Source organism: Impatiens glandulifera, chromosome 1 (genome assembly GCF_907164915.1).
Source record: "Impatiens glandulifera chromosome 1, dImpGla2.1, whole genome shotgun sequence".
Taxonomy (NCBI): domain Eukaryota; kingdom Viridiplantae; phylum Streptophyta; class Magnoliopsida; order Ericales; family Balsaminaceae; genus Impatiens; species Impatiens glandulifera.
The window spans coordinates 2465808-2486616 of record NC_061862.1 but is presented as its reverse complement, the minus strand read 5'-3'; the positions used below and the strand labels follow the sequence as shown (position 1 = coordinate 2486616).

Genomic DNA, 20809 nt, shown 5'->3' with positions numbered 1-20809 from the left:
GCATGAAATTTGAACTCTCTTAATTAGGGATGACAATTGGACGGTTCAAGACGGGAAATACATTTACCATCCACGCACCGTTTACTTCGAGATTTTTTTTAATACCATCCCCATCTCGTTCGAGATTTTTTTTAATATCATCCCCGTCTCGTTCGGTTTCGAAGAATACCCGCGGGTACCATTTATACCGTACTCTCTTAAAAAATAAGTTTTATATAATAAAATTATATAAACATAATTTTTAATAATATATATTATAAAAAAAAATAAATTTAAAACTCTTATAAAATATAATAAATAAATAAATAAATATAATAGTAATGTATATATTTAATTGTGTTTACAGTGTTTGAGATAAAATTTGGGTAATCGGGATGGGTCAGGACGGGAGACACAAATACTATTCTCGCCCCATATCCGGTTAACTACCGATCAAACTGAGGAAATACCGTCCCAAACTCTTAATAATTAATTTTAAAGCATTGATCGATTAAAATTTCAACTATGTTGTATTTCGTAAATTTAGATTAAAACTTATTTTGACTAATAAACTAATCTGTTAGGATGGGATCGCCGATAGGGGACCGGGGTCCGATTAAAAGGAATCGCTTACAACAACACACCAATTGACACTAATCTGGTTAGAGATTAGAACCGTTTTTAACACTACGCAGGTTGTCACAAACTCTTGAACCGAGTTCAAGGGAGGAAATGTTTGTTTCAACCTAAAGCAAAGGAATCAAGATTCGGTTGAAGGAAGGTATTGTGGAGAAATCGGTTGGAATAAAGTGAGTTCGGTTGTGTTGGTAAGGTAGTGATTCAGTTGAAGTATATATATATATATATATATATAGATTCGGCTCAGTTGGAAATAGTGGAAAACCGGTTCGGTTAGTTTAGTGACCGAAAACAAATGAAGAACACAAAACGTAAATTTTATGGATATTCGGAGATGAAAACTCCTACGTCACCCCTTCTTCTCAAACAGTGAGAAGGATATTCACTAATGAAATATTCAACAACACAAAACACAATACGATCGAGTCTTATTTACTGCTCGTCCTTCACTTTACAACACTCACACAGTGATGTAATACACTTTTACACGGAATGTTTAATGTTTACAACTGTTTCACTTTAATCAAGAGAACTGTATAAATTCCGTATGTTTTAGATCAGATGAACTCAGGTCATTTCTTCAATACTTTGACTTCCTTTTATATGGGAAATATGACAACGGTCATATTTCTCTCTCTTGAGTTAATTGGTCACAGGGAGCCGTGCCGGTCAGAGTAGGTAGCGTGCATGTTTTGCCTTTTGTACACATGACAATGATGCATTAGGCGTTCGCTTGTACCGTGAAGGTTGCTTGTGGACTTGGATAAAATTCGTAATCATTAGATTGTCGAATGCCTTATTTCAGATCATTCTTCTGCATATTCCCAAGGAATATTCATTACGTCATCTTCAAATTATCCATAGTTTTGAATAATCTTCCCGTTGGCTTTAAGATCTTTAATACGTTGAGTCAGCCGGACATTATCGGTTTGCAACTCTAGCCGGGCCTGAAGTTAAGCCGATCCGGGTTACTGCGGATGTGATTGAGCCGATTCGGTTTCTCCGAGAGGATTGATTAATTTAGGCGTTTCGGTTTGGCTAGTCTGGTTGATCAATTTAGGATTTCGGTTTGGCCGGTCTGGTTGATGATGTTCCTGCCCATATAGTTAAGAGTTGATTAAGTTCTGGTTAGTTAATTTTCTTTTAATAAATTAACTATTTTGATTTTTAAACATAATCTCGTTTTTAAATCAAATTACTTTATTCTCGTTCACAATTCATGTTATTGAGGGATAACCTCTATTTTTGTAAATCCTATATAGTTTACCGATTTAATAATATTACGGATTTTGTATTAATAATTTAAGATATCATATTTTATATTTTGTAATCTCTATTATATTATTAAAATTTAACTATATGAGTATGAGATATTTTCATCTCTTTCAACATTAATATTCTTTATTATTTAGAGATATATTGGTGACACAATACAAACACACAATATTTAAATGTGAAGGAGACGAATGAGTAATAATTTCTTCGTCGTCTTAGTCTGCAGTATCTTTATCTACAAATAGAACATAACAAATGCATCGTCGTTTAAAATGAAGTCAAAGTCATCTCAAAACGAATATGAAAGTTTTGTCCACAATAAAATTTAGAAAAAAAATAAATATAAAATATATAAAAAAAAATCTATACACAGTTCTAACACAAATTAATTGTTTTATAACATTTTAAATGATTTTAGAAAATATATTTATAAGGAATAATTTTAAATAAAAAAATATATAAAAAACAATTTTAAACAAAAAAATAAATATATAAATAAAATCTGTATAAAGAAAAATTTTAAACTTAAATGTATAAGGAATTACATTAATTTATGAAAATATTAATTGTAAAGAAAAGAAAGGATTTTTTTTTTTCTGAATAAAATAAAATTATATATTTATTTATTAAACCCTAGAACAAATATAAATATGCTAAAACCTAAAACCCTTTATTACAAAAGACTCTGATCATGTCAACTACAATGTAAAATCCTCTGATTCATCTTTGAAAATGAATACACAATTTCGGAAAACCCTAGCTAATATTGGCCAGTTTCTTCAATTTCACGCCATCTCCGATCGGAGTCGACTGCTTCCACTGCGACATGCCCCTTCAGCTTGTTTCTCTTCTTCCTTAGTTAGATCGGATGTGGACCGAGCTTCTGGAATGAGAGAAAGGGAGAAAATGCTGGATATCAATCTCTTCCGGGAAGATAAGGGCCACAATCCCGAGATTATTCGCGAGTCGCAACGCAGAAGGTTTGCTGATGTTGGACTTGTCGACGATGTCATTCGTCTGGACAAGGAATGGCGGCAGCGTAATCATCTCCTTCTGCTTTGAATTCTAGTGATTGTTCTTTTACATTTTATTTATATATGTTTTCGTATTTTTCTTTGGTTCAGGTCAATTCGAGCTGGATAATATGCGGAAAGATTTTAACCGCATGAACAAAGAGATCGCCAAGATTAAGATTGTAAGTTGGGTGATCAATTATTTGTTGATATGTAATACCTTAATTACCATTTGAGTTGAAATGTTAGGATTCCATTGAAATTTATTATACATATTGCAAATGTAGGTGGTGCATTTGGTTTGAGGCAAAAATTCCTCAACCAAATTACTCGATAGAGTTTTTTCCCTTCCATTTACATTTCTATTAATCGAAGATGTCCAAGTTATTCTCACCGTTTTTAGTTATCCCCAAACCCTGAACTCCGTATACTGCATCAATCTTTTGAAGTTTGGGTCAATGCAGTTTGTGGGTTCCTCATTTATGAAGTAAAATCAAAGTATTTGAAAAGTTCCAGTGACAAAATCCAGGAGGTTGGGTTTGAGGTGTAAAATCAAAATAGGAACAATTATCGCTGTAGGGTAAAACAGAAACTACCTTTATGAATTAATATTAGGGGTTTTGATATCTGATTATTTTGGTCAAATCAAATCATTTGAAAATCATATTGTTTGATATGAAAATAAGTGTATTTGGGGTTATTTGGGGTCAAATGACCAAAATATTTTTATTATTTGATATTTTAAATATGTTATAATGAAAAAACTAATTGTATTTTGGTATTTCAATGGATGATTTGAATGTTCAGATAGAAGAATTGATGGATTGTTGAGATGTTAGATTATTCATCAAACAAGCCTTTAGTTTCACCTTAGTATGGATCATATAGTGTCCTAAGAAAAATATTGAGCAAAAAGATGTTACATAATATATGTCGTTATTTGACCTTTAAAGGTCCAGTGCACTTAACTGGGTTTGCACTCTTCAGTTGATTAGTTTCAAATTGGTTTGTAAAATTTTGGAGATCCTTGTGATATATTCACATTTTAGAAGTACTTTTCTATGTGGAAGCTAATTTAGCAACAGATGTCATCTTTTGTTTCATTATGAGCTACATGCATTTCGTAGGATGACAGTCTTTTGAGTTCTTAATCGTCAACAGTTGATTTTGGAATAGTCTGGTGGGGATGCAAGCGAGATGATTAAAAATACTGATGAAAACAAGCAGCAGACCTCAAAAAAGGAGGCAGAAGTGCAGGAAGCACGAGCTGCATTATATGCGAAGATGGAACTAATTGGTAACCTTGTTCATGATTCTGTTCCTGTTAGTAATGATGAGGTATACAGATTTTTAACTTGTATATTGGTTTATGCACAGTTTAGTAAGTAATTATATCCTTAACTATTTGAGAAATTTCTAGGCTAACAATGCCATTATTCGAACATGGGGGGAGAAGAGATCAGAATCAGAACTGAAAAATCATGTTGATCTTGTAGAGCTTCTTGGAATTGCCGACACAAAGAAAGGTAGCTTTGTGTTGCTTTAACTCAATAATTTACAAATCTTCTGTCAACTTTATTTGTAGCAGCTGTATCACTAAAGGTTTGCTATTTGTGCCTTTGTGTAGTTTGCTTTCAATGTTATTTATGTATTTAAATACCATCTCGCACTTTATTACAATTGTTGATCCAATTCAAAGCAATTCTATTTTACTGGGATTTATTCTAAGTGGTATTCTGAACTCGCCACTGAATACTTGTTGTGGGTTAGTTACTGAGAATCCTTTTTGATCCTTGAGCAAATTCCATCCTGATAACTGCCAAAAGGGAAGTCCAAAAGGAAATAATCTAAGGATTACTTTTAGATTTTGCAGGTGAAACTCTGAATTAAACAAAAATGGTGTTCATTTGACTTTTGTGTATTATCAGATAATTAATTGTCCACATAGTTATTTTCAAGTGCAGCTCTTGTCTGTAAATGTTTTTCCATTATAATTATGTGCATGTACACAAGGTTCTTATGGCAGTTCATTCTTTTACCAAATTAACAAGAAATATATGTTTGAAATATTTCAGGGGCCAATGTTGCTGGAGGTAGAGGTTTCTATTTAAAAGGGGATGGAGTGCTCCTAAATCAAGCCTTAATTAATTTTGGTCTAGCCTTTCTGAGGAGGAAGAGTTATGTTCCATTGCAGACTCCTTTCTTTATGAGAAAAGAAGTCATGTCCAGGTGTGCTCAATTAGCTCAGTTTGATGAAGAACTTTACAAGGTAATATATCAACATCTAGAGTTTGTCTTCTTGGATTATACCGTGCATTCGCACTTTAGTAAATGTGTTATGAAATTTTATTTATATACTATATTTTGTCCTCAGGTTACTGGAGAGGGGGAAGACAAATATCTAATAGCTACAGCTGAACAGCCTCTCTGTGCATATCATTTAGATGATTGGATCCACCCATCTCAGTTACCAATAAGGTGTCTGCAAACAATGTCTTCTATTATTTCGATTCAAAAAATTCTCTAATCGTGTTCTTTTTAAATAGTTTCAATTATACTTGTTTTAATCCCATGTATTAGTTTTTGGGATTGAAAAGCCCGTCTTTTAACCTGTGATTAGGTATGCTGGATACTCATCTTGTTTCCGTAAAGAGGCTGGCTCACATGGTAGAGATACCCTTGGACTTTTCCGAGTTCATCAGTTTGAGAAAGTGGAGCAATTCTGCATCACCAGCCCGAATGACAATGATTCATGGGATATGCTTGAAGAAATGATTAAGAATTCTGAAGAATTCTATCAGATGGTAAATTTACTGTAACTTTTTCTTTTTTCAGCTTAGAATTTCTATACTTTGTTTGGAAATCTCGTGACATCTTTGGAATAGCGCTTCACCATTTTGAGAGACATGTTTCAATGAGGGGCAATAAGATCCAGGTTGATCTCGGCTCACTTGAATTTTAAGAAACATGTTTTGGCCCACTTGTTTCCTTTTGAGTATTCCCTGGATGATGTACTTTTGAGTTATTTTCTTCGATTCATAACTTATGACAGCTCTTGTTGTAATCTGTACTGTAACAATTTCCTTTGGTGGTCTTCACCACAATTTTGTGTACATTGAAAAAATGTACATCAATGAAATGTTTTATCCTCTTAAAAATAGCGAATCACCTTGATATTGGCTCTCATTTGGAAACACCATTTCTATGAAAATTTTCACTCGAATGTGGATCCAGATGGTGTTACATTTGGAAACTGTACTTAGTCTAACACATATTCGGAATGTATTGGTGATTTTTCTACGAGATCTGAATCCATATACAAAAACAAAAGTTTTTCCAAATAGTTCTACATGTCTGATGGGATTCTCTTCTTCATTTCAGCTAAACCTTCCTTATCAAGTCGTGTCTATTGTGTCTGGTGCCTTAAATGATGCTGCTGCAAAGAAGTACGATTTAGAAGGTTGGTTTCCTGCATCAAACACTTTCAGGGAACTGGTGTCCTGTTCAAACTGTACAGATTATCAATCTAGAAGATTAGAGATTCGATATGGACAGAAAAAGGTATATTTTTTATATGATCATCTGTTGTGAAACCTTATTTTCAATGATCTTAATTTTAATATCTTGCTGTGAATTTATGATGGTTGTTCTTATTGCATATTTGGGCTTTACAGGGCAATGAACAGTCCAAGCAATATGTACACCTGTTGAATTCAACTCTCACTGCAACAGAGAGGACTATGTGCTGTATCCTAGAGAATTATCAAAGAGAAGATGGTGTTGAGATACCCCAAGTACTGCAAGTGTACATGGATGGAATGACGTTCCTGCCCTTTGTGAAAGCGAAGAAGTAAGTCACCTATAAGCATAATAATTTATTGAATAAACTATTCACTCAATAATCTGATGTCTGAAGTTAGAACTGAGTTGATGTTTGTTGAGATATTTTTGGGCTATTTTAGTCTTAATTAGATTTGTGGCAAATTTACAGACAAATTACTAAGATTAAGTGTTGGTTATGAGAACTTTGACAAATTAAGTATGGTGGGGGCGGAAGCGAAATAGGATGTAGAATCTAAATTATTAGACATGTTTTGGCTTCCACGAAAACTGGAGCATATGTAAAACTGCAAAAAAAAATCTTTCTTTGATCTAATTAATTAGAGGGGATGGAGGTGGTGTCCACTCTACTCTCATTTGACCTTAATTGGGTGGTACACACATGAACTTTATGTGGACACATGGTTGGTGGTGGCATGGAAATGGAAATGGACAACTCATTACCACTATGGCAAGTAGACTATAGATCAACCCCACTAATTCCCTTTTTCTGAAGAAGTAATCTGCTCTTTTGTAAGATAAAAAAGTGAATACTGGTTGGAACAACAAAATCAGACATCATTAAAAGTCCATCCCGGACCACTTTCTTCTTAGTTAGTGCCAATTGACTTCCTTTTCATGCAAATCAGCTACCAGTTGCCATGTGACCTGATTTGGTGGGTCTCATAGGAGAAGAAGATCCGTGTATAATCCACCTATAGTGATGATTAATGTTCTTGGTTAAGTGTATAATTGTAAGCACTTCTATATTTGAGAAGCCATATGGGTATTTTCTTGACGGGTGGTACATGGTTTACCATCTTCTTCTTCGTAAAACTTTTCGCCTTCAGGCTCCACTAAGCAGTGTGGGTAATCTTAGTGTTGCTTTGACATAACATAGGGGGTTACTTTTACCATTAACCATGAAAATCTATAGAATCTACAGAATGTAGGCATTGTTCGCTGAAATTCGTTTTAATCTTATGCTGCTCATTTACCCTATTCTCCATTCAATTACTTTAGATTGGTATATATAAATTCTCAACAATTGGTATTATAGCAAGTTGAGTTTGGTTTTAATCTAACAAAAAGCTGAAAAACAAGAGCAAAGCTAGATGACATAAATACACTTGTCAATTAGAAGGTAATCAACAGCACCTTCAATCCAAACACGAGAAGGAAGAGAAACAGTTGGTGCCACTTGAGGAAGAATACATGCTGCATAAATGTCGTCATCTTGTTTAGTTAGCTGAATTTGCAGTGTCTCTTGCAGAAAAGAATTGAGCAAAAGGCAGGTTTACCTAAACCCTAACCCAATCTGAAATTATTGTGTTGAATATTTTGGGTTGGATGGGTAGGATTAGGATTGAGTTTGGATTAAAAGAAATTTATCGGAATTACTCAAATAAGATGATCAAGTGGCTTAGTGGTGTTGGAAAAATATGTATGTACCCACAAATAATTGTAACTAAATAATAGAAACGAGAATATAGTTGAGGTGTGTTTTTACTAAGTGACCAAAATGAGATCTCGGGATAACTATTAAAATAATATATTTTATGTGTGGGAATATTATTCGTTTATCGTGTTTATCTGTTCAACTCTAATTCCACTACAGTTTAAAATGTTTTAAGTAGGGTCAATATTATGTTATTTAGTTGCAATTAGTTGTGGAGTTTTTTTTTCATACATGTCTTCCCAATAACTTGGAGTGACCTATATTTTACTTAAATTATTTTTAGAAAAAATATTTTACCAATTATTCTCTATTTCCTTTTAAGAGTATTGATAGACATTAGAAAAATATTGACAAAATAAAATGTAGGGAATGATGTCTTACATTTTAAGTTGATTGAAAATGATTCTTTACCATTTCTTGTCATTATTTTTCGGTCTCTATCATTATTTTTTATTGTAAAAATTAAAATATTTTTGGTCAAACTTTAATTTAATAATGACAAAATTAAAATATAATGATATTTAAAATTAAACTATTACTTATATTTATTAAGTAAATATGATTTCAATTACCAAATTTAACATTTCTAATAATTTAAGTTACTTATTATACAGAGCTATTTTATTTAATATTATAAAATAGTTCAAATTAGGCAGGCTGGATAAATTATATGTAGTTATTTGACCATTTTTAATGACTAATCATATAGAGTTAAAATAAAATATATGAATTAAATTGATATATAAAAATATATATTAATTAATTTCATAAATAAAATGGTTTATTACTAATATAATGAATTGTGGTTAGATCAATTTAATCTGGGTAATACTTTTTGCGCGTTGCTCACTCTTATTCTTGAGGTTTATGATCATAAGTTCTTGTTAGGCTCATCGTTGTTATCGATTCTTCAAGAACAGCAAATTAAGAGTATTTTCTCATGTCAACGCCTTTTTTAAGTTAAAATCGAATTATAATAAATTTAATAAATTTTGACAAGGAGTAAGAATGATAATGGGTACTTCACGGTAGGGTAGTGGAGTATATGTCATTGAATCCGATTTTTATTTTATTAATCGACCCGATGAGTATATTTATTTCTATCCCAATTCATCGGGTACTCGATTTCTGACGGGTATATAAGAAAAAAAACATAACTTTGAAAAGGTTAAATACATAATAATACCATATTATTTACCTATTAATATATGTTGAAAAAGATAACAACTTTTGTTTGTTACTAAAATTTAAGAGTAACAAAATTTAAGAAAAAGTTAAAAGAGTGATGATTAAAATTATAGAGTGAGAAGAGAGAAATGACATTTTGTTATTAAAATAAAAGTTGAAGAATAATGATTAATAAGAGAAATAGTTTGATTGAAAATGAAACATTAAACCTTAGTAAAAAAAACATTTTTAATATTAATATAATCGGGTATTGGATTTAAGTTTTGCACATTCTTTATTTTCGAATTCGATCGGGTACATTCTCCCATTTTCATACCTGACCTCGAACTCAATTTAAAATACCCGAACTTAACTATCGACTATTCATTAATATCGGGTCGGGTAGGCTCATTATCACAAATAGTAGGGTTAATGATTAAATTAAAAAGAATTGAAGAGGATATATATGTCACAAATTCCGCTACAATATTGGATGATGCCTTAAGTGTTTGTTTGACACTTCTTCAAAAGCGACAAAACTATCTAGGGAAAAATATAACCTGAAATGGATTAAATACTCTTTTGGCATCTCAAGACTTTCCGACTTTTTATATGTGAGTATTTAATTCTTAGTTCTTTTCAAATATCTCATAACTATTGGCTACGTAATGTCAAACAAAATTTGTGACAAACAAAATGTCACCCATATATAAAATCATAAATAGACGTTTACTCCCACTGAACTTGTGATACACAAATAATCAATTAAATTCACTTCAAAACTAAAAGAGAGAATTGCTATTTTGTGAAATTCATGGTATCATTAACGAGACGCTTCTTTAAGTCTATAGATGGATTTTTTTTTTTAATTTACAAACCATATTAATTTGGTCCCTCGACACAAAATTTTTTCATTGCAACAAATTGTTTTTCAATGTCTCTATTGAAAACTCATTAGCATCTATTTTAACTCCATACCATAAATCCTCCTTAAATATTAATTCAATTAAATTGGATTGTCATAAAGATACTTGATTTTAGGTTGTTGAGTTTGTACTCAATGGATTTAATCAATATTGTCTTGTTACTCTTGATTTTTGAACATTATCATCAATATTGATAAAATTCTTATCAATGTCAAAAAAACACTTGAGATATAAATCATATATTCCACAATAGAAATTATTGATCTAAATCATTTTTAAAGACAAAATCATTTCTCCCTTCAAACTCAATATCCTCAAAACAAATATTGTAGTCTCGTCTAAAAAAATATATATAACTTGACTTCATAACAAAAATTATAGCCCTTAATTATTTAGGATATTGAATAAATTAGTTGCTCACATTTATAAACTTAAGTAACAACTAAATTCAAATAATTATTTATCATCACATCTGTTGATGTAATTCTGTAAATTAATTAACTTTGGGTTAAATAATATAATCACATTAATTACACAATACTACCATTTATTTTTTTTTAATTAATTTCAACAAACATTATCACTTTGATGATTATTTGTATCAATCAACACAATTCAAATAATGAACAATAATATCATCCTTTTAAATTTAAATATCATATTATATTATTGTATATAACTCAAATAAATAATATATAATTTATCAAATAAATATATAATTTATTTTATTATAAAAAATAAAATTATATCGTAGGCCAATTCCTAATGATATTTAATTAACCGTCAATTAAAAAATCAATATATTCACATATTCTGAAATCATGAGAGAGAAAATTCAAATATTTATTTTAAGGATATCATAAAATTTAAATATTCCTTAATCTATCATCAATCTTTCATTATAAATTTCATAAAATTTAATTTTAATTCAAAATATATATATATATATATGTTAGATAAAATAAGACCGGTTCAAATAAACCTAACTTAAATAAACTTTCCATGCAGGAACAAGGAACCGGACCGGATGAACAAGAGAACCGACTAAAGAAACCTAACCGGTCAAGCTACCAAACCGATCAAGAGTATTCGGAACATGACCGCACAAAGAAAGGATCGGCCAAAGCTCAAAACCGGAATCATCAAACAGCCGATCATTCACAAGACAAGAATAACCGGAAGAAGTTCGGTTACATCACTACCAAAAGACATTCGGCCAAGTCAAATGACCGACCAGTACAAGAAGACAATTCGGGTATCTGTTGAGAACGATACCAAAGGAACAGACTGAACACTTCCATATTCATGCAAGTCTGAAGAAAGACTGTAGGCTGCAGAAGACAGTACTACCGGATCTTTCCACTTCGGGATAAGCCAGAAAGGAAATCTTCCAAGTACAGACAACTGTCCAACAGACAGTGCCTACATCAAGTAAAAGACAAACCCGGCAGGTTTGTCTTACAGACCGGCAGGTCTGAGACAGAACATCAGGTCTGAGGTTGACCATCAGGTCTGAGGAAACGACCGCAGGTCTGAACCTCTGAAACACTAAATCACTGCACTTCTGATCAGCCAATCAGATTCAAGGCAGTGAAATATGACCGTTGGCATATTTCACCTATAAAAGGGGTAGCTGAAGAAGAGTAAATGCAGTGACTTAAGTGGGACATTAAGAGACAACAGTGTGATATTGAGATATTAAGAGCATTTATTACAAGTGATAAAGTGTGCTGTTTTAGAAAGCCTAAGTGTTGAAAGTTAAAGTGTGTTTTACAATTTCGGTGTAAATTGTAAGAGTGTTATCGAGCAGGAAATAAGTCTCGATCGGCCTGTACTTGTATTCCTTAGTGAATATCCTTCTCGCGGTTTCGAGAGGAAGGGGTGACGTAGGAGTTTTATCTCCGAACATCCATAAAATCTGTCTTGTCATTTACTTTCTACCGGCTTCACTATCTAACCGACTAACTTAACCACACCGCTCCAAACCGACTTTATACTAACTATACCGAATATCCAGATTACCGAAACCGACCCACCATTTCCAAATCTCCATCATCCGAAACCGACCGTGCCTATCATACAAGCGTGTCGCTTCAACCTGAAAGCAAACCTCTTCCGCGCTTGAACCTAGTTCAAGGGTTTGTGACAGGTTGTGTAGTATTGAAACCCCAGTGTTAATCTCTAACCAGATTAACCACCACCCTTCGAGTGTGAACTGCTAACCGGTCCAACCCCCGGTTCATCAGCGGCGACCTAGATCCTAACAATTGGTATCAGAGCAGTTAGTTTCAATACTCAAGCAAGCATGTATCAAGATAGACCTCCAATGCTAGAAGGTGATGACTTTGCCAACTGGAAGGCACGCATGCACCTGCACCTAGTCACTTTGGATGATGAAATGGAATCCATTCTGACCGAAGGACCGATAATTATTGACAAAGATAGAAAGGAATGGACGGCTGAAGATAGGAGAAGAAACAATCTGGACAACCATGCTAGAAACCGGATCTCCAACAGCGTGGACAGAAACACATACTGCAAGATCAGAGACTGCCAAACCGTGAAGGAGACATGGAACACGGTTATCCAGATCTTTGAGGGAAATGAAAGAACAAAGGAGAACAAGATAATGGTAGCCACACAGAAGTTTGAGAGCATCAAAATGAAACCAGGAGAAACTATGAAGGAATACAGTGACCGGTTCACTGGTGTGTTAGATGAGTTAGCAACTCTGGGCAAGAAGTATGACAACAAAGAGGTCATTATGAAGGTCTTGAGATCTCTTCCAAATGCTTGGGACATAAAAACGATGGTAATGAGGGAATCAAAGAGCCTGCGTAAGATGAAATTATACGATGTATTCGAAGATCTTAAGTCATATGAGTTCGAAATGAGATCCAGAACTGAAGAGGAAGTCTCGGCCTCAACGTCAACTAGAGCACTCATTACATCTACAGAACCGGCTGCACCTGCTCCTACACCTGCACCGGCACCGGCCCCTGCACCTGTACCAATCAGAACCGCCGAACAGTTCACTGAAGATGCCATGGCAATGTTTGCACAGAAATTTGGAAGGTTCATGAAAAGGAGCCAACCGACAAACAACTACTATGGTGACAAATCCAATGTAAGATGCTATAACTGTAACTGTTTGGGACATTTCAAGTGGGAATGCAGGAAACCGAGGAGGGATACCCAGAAACCGGACTATCAAAATGACAGAAACAATTATCAACAAGCCGGTGAAGGAAGTGAGGTACCGAAAGCACTGATAGCCGACGATGGAGGAAGTATATGGGCTCGCAGTGATAGTGACGATGAACTCACATGTCTCATGGCAAATGAGGAACAGGTATTTGACTCTCCTTGTGAAGAATTTACTAAGGATGAATTATACAATGCATTAAATGACATGGTAGAAGAATATAAGAACCTATTGACCATGCTACCTAAGCACCTCAACATCAAGCCCGACTCCATAACACCTATTCCAATAGAACCAGAGGTACTCATCATAACTGAACCGGAAGTCATACAACCTGATGATACCCACACCCTAGAAAGCGAGTTAGATCTTAAGACCGAACAACCTAGTGAACCGACTAGAGAACTAACCAAGGAAGAAAATGCCAGACTTCAATATAAGATGGCCGTCTATAAGAGATCTAGCGATATAGTAAAGAATATGAATAAACACTACAGGCATCCTCGTTGTAAGCGTGGCCTAGGATACACAGAGAATAGCTCTAAAGACCGAAAACCCATAGAGAAAGCAAGGCTTACAAAAGGAAATCTTCCCTTTATAAAATTTCTTAAGAGCACCTGTACAGCTGAAGAAGAGGAAACCGCATACTATAGGGAAGAGAAGCTAAAATACGATTATGTTGGTCCAACCGATTCATGGCTTGACCCTGAGAAAAGAAAAGCCGAAATCCTCAGATATAAGAAAAACTTTCCTGAACCGCGTAGGTCAAACCATAGATCACCGAACCAAAGACCATCACCATTTAGGACATTTGAAGGAAAACCGAAATACACGAGACCAAGTGTCAAAAGGACAGTTAAAACCCTAGCAAAGAAGACCGTTCGATTCATCAAGGTCTGGATACCTAAGGGACTAATCGCATGTGGACCCAAGTAAATGTGGGTACCAAATAGTTGTAAATATGTACATTTTGCAGGATCCAAAGAAACGGCTAGGAAACTCCGAATGGTTCTTGGACAGCGGTTGCTCCAGGCACATGACCGGAAATAGCAATTTGCTAACCGACATCAGATCAGTAACCGGTGCTCTAATTACCTTCGGTGACAACTCAAAAGGTAAAACTGTGGGCAAGGGTAAGATTGTCCATGGTAACCTAACCATTGATAATGTACTTCTAGTTGAAAACCTACGTTTTAATCTACTTAGCATTAGTTAGATGTGTGATGCCGGATACACGGTAGAATTCCTTAAACATGCATGCTTAGTTAAGAACTCTCAAGGCATCGTACTACTAACCGGAAATAGGATAGGTAACATTTACAAGGTAGACTGGAAAACTAGAGTAGAATATCCTATATGCATGATAGCTAAGACTGATCAAACCTGGCTGTGGCATAAGAGACTCAATCATCTAAACATGAAAACCTTAAACTACATTCGCGGTAAAAAGCTAGTTGAAGGTATTCCTGATATAGTATTTAACCAGGATAAGGTTTGTTCAGCATGCCAAATGGGTAAACAAACTAGGTCATCCTTTAAAAGTAAAGGAAACATTCAATCTAGCCGATGCTTAGATCTCCTTCATATGGATCTATTTGGACCGATTAAGGTCATCAGCCTAGGAGGTATGCTCTACACCATGGTAGTTATTGATGACTATTCTAGATATATACATGGGTAATATTTCTACCATCTAAACGTGAAACCGTATCAAACCTGATCACACTTCTTAAGCGCCTGCAAAATGAAAAATCAACTCGTATTAATAGCATTCGAAGTGATCGAGGTACCGAATTTACCAATAGTACATTAACTGCATATCTTGATGAATCCGGCATTAGACACGAGTTGTCTAGTGCTAGGACTCCTCAACAAAATGGCCTGGCCGAGAGAAGAAACCGGACTCTCAAGGAAGCCGCACGGTCCATGATAGCCGACTCCGGCATTGCTCAGAAATTTTGGGCTGAGGCTATCAACACTGCATGCTATACACAAAATCGGTCTTTGATAAACAGATTTCACAACAAAACACCGTATGAGGTTTATTTTAACAGAGTTCCCAAACTCAAATACCTTAGGATTTTCGGTTGTAAATGTTATATTCATATAAATGGTATAACCCCACTCACCGTTTTTGATGCAAAAACCGATACCGGCATCATGCTAGGGTACTCGGCAGTAAGTAAAGCATATAGAGTATATAATAATAGAACTGCAACCATGGAGGAAACAATTCACGTTGTTTTCGATGAATCGGTTGAAAGCAATACTGCTTCATGCTTTGATCTACACAACAGACTGGAAAATAACGATATTCATTCTGATAGTGAAGATGAGACTCCGGTCTTCAGGCGGTTTGTCCATGACCAAATGGGTAATATTGATACCTAGCCGGATCAAGCTGTTCCACAACAGGAAGCTGACACTTCGGTCCAATCCGAGGAAGTCGGTCGGTCTGACAATCTCGTTCAGCCTACTGACACGTCTAGCCTTGGTCAAGTTAACGGTAATTTGGTAGACACTCCTGAACCGAATCTCAGAAGAAACAGTAAACATCCTCCTGAGCAAATTATAGGTGACCCTTCAGAACCTGTTCGAACTAGGAGTCAACTTCTGGAAGGATATTTTAACTCAGCCTTTATATCCCAGATTGAACCGAAAAGAATAGATGAAGCATTGTCAGATCCGGATTGGATCTTGGGAATGCAAGAAGAGCTAAACCAGTTCGAGAGTAGTAAAGTCTGGTACTTAGTTCCCAGACCGAAAGATCAATCGGTCAAAGGAACAAGATGGGTATTCAGAAACAAACTCAATGAGGACGGTTTGGTCACGAGGAACAAAGCCAGATTAGTGGCTCAAGGTTACAAACAGGAAGAAGGCATTGATTTTGAAGAATCATTTGCCCCTGTAGCCAGAATTGAAGCCATTAGGATTTTTCTTGCATTAGCTGCTTTAAAAAACTTTAAGGTTTTTCAAATGGATGTTAAAAGTGCATTTCTGAACGGTGACCTACGTGAAGAAGTGTATGTTGAACAACCACCCGGTTTCAAAAGCGCTGCATTTCCAAACCATGTATACCGGCTAAATAAAGCTTTATACGGTCTAAAGCAAGCACCTAGAGCCTGGTATGATACACTAACCGCATTTCTATTAAAACATGATTTCACCATCGGTTCGGTGGATAAAACATTGTTCAAATTTGAAAAGAAGGAACATATCCTACTTGTTCAAATTTATGTAGATGACATTATTTTCGGTTCCACCGATCCTAAGCTATGTGACAAGTTTTCAAAAATGATGACTGACAAGTTTGAGATGAGTATGATGGGAGAATTAAGTTTCTTCCTAGGTCTCCAGGTCAAACAACTCAAAGAAGGAACATTCATCTGTCAACCTAAATATACCAAGGAGCTGCTAAAGAAATTCGGTATGGACACCTGCTCCTCGGCGGCTACTCCAATGAGCTCATCCATTAATCTGGACAGAGATGATGAGGGCCAATCGGTAGACCAGATTGCATACCGGGGCATGATCGGTTCCCTACTGTACCTGACAGCGAGTAGACTGGACATCCTGTTTGCAGTTGGTGTGTGTGGAAGATTTCAAGCAAATCCAAAGCAATCCCATTACACAGCCGCAAAGAGGATACTGAAGTATCTAAAGGGCACACCTGATGTCGGTCTGTGGTACCCAAAGGACTCGTCCTTCAATCTAACAAGTTATTCAGATGCAGACTATGCAGGGTGTAAGATTGACAGAAAAAGCACCAGCGGAACATGTCAGTTCCTTGGTGACCGGCTCGTTTCATGGCATAGCAAGAAGCAGACATCTGTGGCCACATCCACTGCAGAGGCTGAATACTTGGCGGCCGGAAGTTGCTGTTCTCAACTCCTCTGGATCCAACAGCAGCTGAAGGACTTCGGTGTCATAGCCGAAGAGTCCCCGATTTTCTGTGACAACACGAGTGCCATAGCGATCACCTACAATCCGGTTCTCCACTCCAGAATCAAGCACATCGACATAAGGCATCACTTCATCCGGGAGCATGTCACGCTGAAGCATATCCGGCTGGAATACGTACCGACCGATCAACAAGTAGCCGATATCTTCACAAAGCCGCTACAGGAAGCTAAGTTTTCTCAATTCAGGCTTACTCTCGGCTTAACCGACATTAGCCAAATCCTTCCAAAGGATGCTTAAAGGGAAACCGGTTCAGACAGACAAAACCGGTAATTCTTCCTAAACTATTGAACTTCGAATCTTCAGGGTGTTTGTGGAAGAACCGCCCAGTCTATCAGATAGAGTAAACCGACCGGCTACTTGGTGCATGCACAAAATAACCGCATCGGGATGAACAACTGATACCTGACCGGTTTGGAAGCAGGTCATTCTAGATTATTTGAATTTCACACAGAAGTGGAACAATTATCAATGCTTGTAGATATCTGTTCTGAAACATTGCCTTTTCAGAGTAATATGGTCGCGCCTAAAAAGACGTGAAGATCTTTTGATATCTTTCACAGTCCAGGCCTATGACCGACACCTAGACTGCAAACATGCCTATTTCATGCAATATCTCTTATCCTGCAGTTAATACATGTCATCCCATTTAATGCCTGGACAATAGGATAGTCCCTAATCTAGTATTTAAGTGAAGCAAACGTTCACCACAACACTCACAAGTCACAAGAACATCCTCTCACTAAGGCACAAAATGTCTCAGTTTCCCAACATCCTTCAGGTTGATTTTCAATCCTGTTCTTCCACAGACCAGTATGAAATATACAAGATGATAAAATCTTTGGAGGAAACCGGCCTCCAAAATTTCCTATGTGATAAGCACTCCATCTATCCGGACTCCGTTCTGGAGTTCTTCCACAATGCAAGGGTGTTTCGGGGCACCCCCCACTTTGATACCCACATCCAATTCAAGGTGGGAGGCATTGTCTTCGATTTCACTGAACGGGACTTCGCAAGGTGTCATAGCCTGCCAAGGCACGGGATCACAGATCTGGACATCCCTGGGGATGTAAAAGCTGAAGTCTGCGTCGCCCTCTCTCGGTCTGACGAACCGGTTGAGGACCATGGAGCAAAATCACGTCTGAGAGCTGAATATCAGCTTCTAAATGATGTGATCGGCAAAAGCATTTTTGGTAGGGACGTCACAAACACCTACAGTGTCTCGAACTTCAACATGATGGCGGCCATAATCACCGGCACACCAGTAAACTGGTCTAGGGTGCTCTTTGACACCCTTATCTGGATGATTGGCATCCGATCAGTTGGTTTCATTCCTCAAATAAGCAGCCTCCTTGTGGAGCTTGGAGTCCCAACCTGTCCCGGCGAAGGTTTAAACCAAGCTCAGGTGCTCACCAAAGAAGTAACCGACCCATTTTATAGGCGGTTCGAGAGGGCCTGGAGGAGAAGAAACCGCCACAACGGTGATGTCAACCCCTATGCACCATGAGTCACTCCTTCCTGCACCCGGTCGTTTTGCTTCATGCACCGGGTGTATTTTTAACCAACTCAAGTTTGATCATTTCGGCATCTTCTATGTTTCTTTCGGCTTCATTTGTGTCTTTCTTGATTTCATGTTTTCTTCATCGTTCCTGTATGCCATTTTCGGCATTGTCTTTACTATTCTCGATTTTAATCTAATCCAATATCGGTCATGTTTTAAGTGCATTTAATGAGATAATTCCAATCAATGAGATAACCCCCAACCACCCGCACATTTAATTTCCAACCAAACTGGTTACTTCCCAACCAACACTTACCTAGGGCTTTGCAAATTTGCCACTTCCCCATGCGCCTTGAAAAGGTAAAGATTCCTTTCCTTAATAAAACAAAACTGACCATCAATGCTCAGATTTTCCCTCCAAAACCGATCCTATATAAGAAGCCATTCTCTACTCATTTTATCACATTCGAAAGCACAGAATCACTTCTGATATTCTTGAATTTCGTCTCTCTCAATACCGACATCATGCCGAGTCGCACTCTAAGCAACTTCCTAAGCATTGACTTCAACTCTTGCACGGCCGAGAGGGACTGTACCACTAAGCAGAAATTCATGTATGACTCTCTCGTTGAAACCGGTCTTCAACCGTTCCTTGAAGAGGCCGGTCCTATTCTTCTAGACGATGTCAAGGCCTTCTTTCGAAGCGCCTGCATCAGGGGAAAGTACATCGTCTCCACTGTCAGAGACCATACATTCTGGATAGACGAGGTTGAATTTGTCTCACTATTCGGTCTACCCACTGAAGGTTTCTCTGACTTTCCTCCTATTCAGGACCTTGCGGGATTTGAAACCGCGCAATACCTGTCGGCCACCCCTTTTCCGGTGGAAAACTTTGGGCCAAAAACCCAACTTGCTAGTCACGGTCAGCTACTGCTCGAAATCGTGACCCGGTCAATTCTGTGTCAATCACCTAATCAACGGTACTCTAGGAATACCTACAACATCATGACCCACATTCTTTGCAAATCGGCCATCAACTGGTCAACGGTCATATGGGAAAACCTAAAGAATATGGTGCTGACCAAGAAAGGGCTCGGTTATGCACCACATATTAGCAAGCTGATTCTTGGGAACCGACCAGAATTCGGACCGGGCACACCGGCTTCCTCTTCAAACATCCTAGACAGGGATTCGGCGATAGAACGAATCTGGAGAATGTCTTTTCAATAGGCTGTACTTTACATTATTTCTGTATGCCTATCTCTGTACCGAATCTTATATCGGTTTCCTTTCTCTGCTATTTCTTGAATTTTAATATCATTTCAGTTTAAATGACCGTGTCTTCTTAATTCTTTGAACATTTATCTAAGTAACCGGTTCACATCTTCAAACTATAACCGCGTTTTTATCCGATCACATAAAATCTGCTTAATCTGTTAACACTCAAAATAACCGATTGGACTTAGAAACCGATTCATCAATCGGTTTCTAGAAGAAGAATGCGTCATCAATGACATAAGCAAAGGATTTTGGAGGAAAATTTCCCGCTGAAAATTGCCGCCCCCATGTTTACCGCCCTTTGTTTGGCGCCCATTATCTCCCGCCCACGGTTTGGCGCTTATTTCATTTTGGAGGGAAAATTCCCGCCTCTTATTGATGGGACGGTTGGGCTTCCAAACCGCACCTATAAAAGGGGCTTTCGGTCATTTTACTTCATTCTCACGCGAATCTACTTTCTCTTTCTAAGCCATCTAACTCTTTTGAAGCGGTTCTCTTCCTCACATTCTCAAATTCTTAAACATGGGGCGTGATTCGACTTTGTTCAGACTCTACTCTCAGGTGGATTTCGAGGAAATCCGGTTGAAT

At 36.6% G+C, this 20809-nt stretch overlaps 1 protein-coding gene across 1 annotated transcript; it reads left to right on the top strand.

Moving 5' to 3' along the window:
• Positions 1-2577: 2577 nt before the first annotated feature.
• Positions 2578-7048, top strand: LOC124921409 (serine--tRNA ligase-like). Its single transcript, XM_047462070.1, has 9 exons — positions 2578-2932; positions 3018-3088; positions 4083-4244; positions 4327-4432; positions 4982-5175; positions 5281-5384; positions 5527-5710; positions 6288-6467; positions 6581-7048. Exons 1-9 carry the CDS (start codon positions 2626-2628, stop codon positions 6758-6760), a joined length of 1488 nt encoding a protein of 495 aa, XP_047318026.1. The 5' UTR covers positions 2578-2625; the 3' UTR covers positions 6761-7048.
• The last annotated feature ends 13761 nt before the right edge of the window (positions 7049-20809 follow it).

Bases quoted from the DNA above. Each gene is read 5' to 3' on its own strand.
- LOC124921409 (XM_047462070.1), top strand. From the start codon at position 2,626: ATGAATACACAATTTCGGAAAACCCTAGCTAATATTGGCCAGTTTCTT. The intron at 2,933-3,017 runs GTAATCATCTCC...TCTTTGGTTCAG, and splicing joins GGACAAGGAATGGCGGCAGC to GTCAATTCGAGCTGGATAAT. The intron at 5,711-6,287 runs GTAAATTTACTG...TCTTCATTTCAG, and splicing joins CTGAAGAATTCTATCAGATG to CTAAACCTTCCTTATCAAGT.